This window comes from Chenopodium album, chromosome 27, assembly GCF_948465745.1.
Source record: "Chenopodium album chromosome 27, dcCheAlbu1.1, whole genome shotgun sequence".
Taxonomy (NCBI): domain Eukaryota; kingdom Viridiplantae; phylum Streptophyta; class Magnoliopsida; order Caryophyllales; family Amaranthaceae; genus Chenopodium; species Chenopodium album.
In genome coordinates, this window is record NC_137860.1 from 20,528,564 (window position 1) to 20,530,694 (window position 2,131).

General features: G+C 41.5%; 1 protein-coding gene across 1 annotated transcript; it reads right to left on the minus strand.

The window, feature by feature from the left end:
- Positions 1-269: 269 nt before the first annotated feature.
- LOC145619753 (uncharacterized) lies at positions 270-1,394 on the minus strand. Its single transcript, XM_081674451.1, has 2 exons — positions 1,050-1,394; positions 270-905 (listed from the first exon to the last, which is right to left on the minus strand). Exons 1-2 carry the CDS (start codon positions 1,392-1,394, stop codon positions 270-272), a joined length of 981 nt encoding a protein of 326 aa, XP_081530577.1.
- Between the last annotated feature and the right edge of the window lie 737 nt (positions 1,395-2,131).

A 2,131-nucleotide genomic window follows, 5' to 3' on the forward strand; every position in this document is an offset into this window, starting at 1 on the left:
ATTATAATCATAAATTAGTTGATGAATAATAAAAGTACGTCATATGTTGATTTTTTTTAATTGTAGCTTCTACTACACAACGAAAACAAAAGTAGGCAAAATAAATAAATAAATAAATAAAATAAAATAAAACTGAGTCATATTTTTCCTTGTTGTAAAATAGGTCTCAAATTATTTTAAAGTATGATTTTTGGTTTACAGTTGTCCAAATTTTTAAATATAATAATTACTCCGTGTTACATTTTTTTTTTAAACAACCGAGACTAGGCTTATATTAATGCAAGTTTATCCATAAGTACATACGGAGTCACTTCCGGAGGGCAAGAACTATCCCACACTTGTTCAAGTCCGAAAGGAACTAGCCTAGCTAGGTGATGCGCAACAAAGTTGCCATCCTTTTTAACATGGGACCATCTAGTCAAATTAAAAGAGCAACAAGAAGAGAGAATTTCTCCTAGAACAATATCTAAATAAGACAGATAAATAGCTCCTCGATCAAGTCTGTTTGTGATGGTCAAGCAGTCGGTTTCTAAGATGACATTCCCCAAGCCATATCTCTTACCCAGTCTGGCAGCAAACACAATAGCTTTCGCCTCAGCCACTTCAACACTCCAAGTAGCACGGACACGTTTGATTGCAGAAAAAAGAGCATCCCCATTGTGATCACGAGCAACAACTCCTAGCCCAATCCAACCCTCCTCTGAAATCGCAGCATCAGCATTAATTTTGATGAAATCAGTAGGCGGGGGTTGCCAGATTTTTGGGCTGTTCTTCTCTTTCATCAGTGGCCCTCTATAGATGATGTTGGCATATTTTCCTTGCTCCTCGACATACCTCGCAACTCTGCCAAGAATAACAGAGTCGGGAGTGGTTTTGTCCTCGAAAACCTTTCGGTTTCGCTCCCCCTAGATACACCAAGCAAGGAAAACTCCCTTCTGTCTTGTCTTCAAATCCAGCTTGCTCCAACTCGCAACAAGATCACACATTGAGTCCACACTACTCCAATTTGTCATGCTCGTACAGCCACAATCCACCCATAAATCTCTAACCCTGGGACATTCAAAAATTGCGTGCACTGCTGATTCGACTTCAGTATTACACCAGGGGCAGCAAGCCACATTAATCATGTGGAGTTTGTGAAGAAGATCACGCACAGGTAGGGTGTTTGTGCACAGCCTCCACAAAAAATGCCGAGCTTTGGGGCTCACATCTAGTTCCCAAATGTCAACAAAGGCGTGATGAAAAGCATCAAGATTGCAACCTTTGCCAACCATGTAGGCTGTTTTGACAGTATATTCACCTGTTTTTGAAAAGGCCCAAGTGATATCATCAGGTTGAGCGCAACTACCAAGTGGAATAGCAAGAATACAAGCTTTATCTCTCTCATTAAACATCTCATCAATCAAGTTATAATTCCACTCTATACTATCAAAATCAATTAAGTCTTGCACTACCTTGACTCTGTCACACACATTGCTTAAAATAAAGCGCCCATTTTCATCAGCCTCCCAAGGGTCTTGCCATATTCTAATTTGTGAACCATTCCCAACGCGCCACAAGGTACCCTCGCTGACCAGACCTTTTGCCCCCCAAACACTACTCCATGAGTAGCTGCAATTTTGGCTCAAATTCGACTCGAGGAAGGAGCAGTTAGGAAAATATTTAGCCTTCAACACCCTTCCCAACAAAGATTCCGGAAAAGCGGACTAAACGCTAAGCTTGGCGACCAAGAAGCGAGGTGTTGAAAATATCGAGGTCCTTGAACCCCATACCACCCAAACACTTGGGTGTGCACATATGCGCCCAACTCTTCCAATGCACTTTCCTCCGATTACTTTTCCACCAAAATCTAGCCATAGCCGATTGTATGCTTAGGGTAACCGAATCCGGAAACTTGTAGACCCCCATCAAATAGGTGGGCATTGCTTGAATAACAGACTTTAGAAGAATTTCCTTCCCTGCTCGGGAGAGAAATTCTCCTTCCACCCTTGGAGTTTTTTCCAAATTCTGTCAAGAAGAGCTCCAAAAACTGCCTTTTTCGATCTCCCTACAATGGTTGGGATGCCAAGATACTTCTCATGCCGATCAACTTGCCGCATACTTAAAACCTGCATAAGCTCATTCCTTCTTT

Bases quoted from the DNA above. Each gene is read 5' to 3' on its own strand.
- LOC145619753 (XM_081674451.1), bottom strand. From the start codon at position 1,394: ATGTTTAATGAGAGAGATAAAGCTTGTATTCTTGCTATTCCACTTGGT. The intron at 906-1,049 runs GTTAGAGATTTA...TGGTGTATCTAG, and splicing joins CAATTTTTGAATGTCCCAGG to GGGGAGCGAAACCGAAAGGT.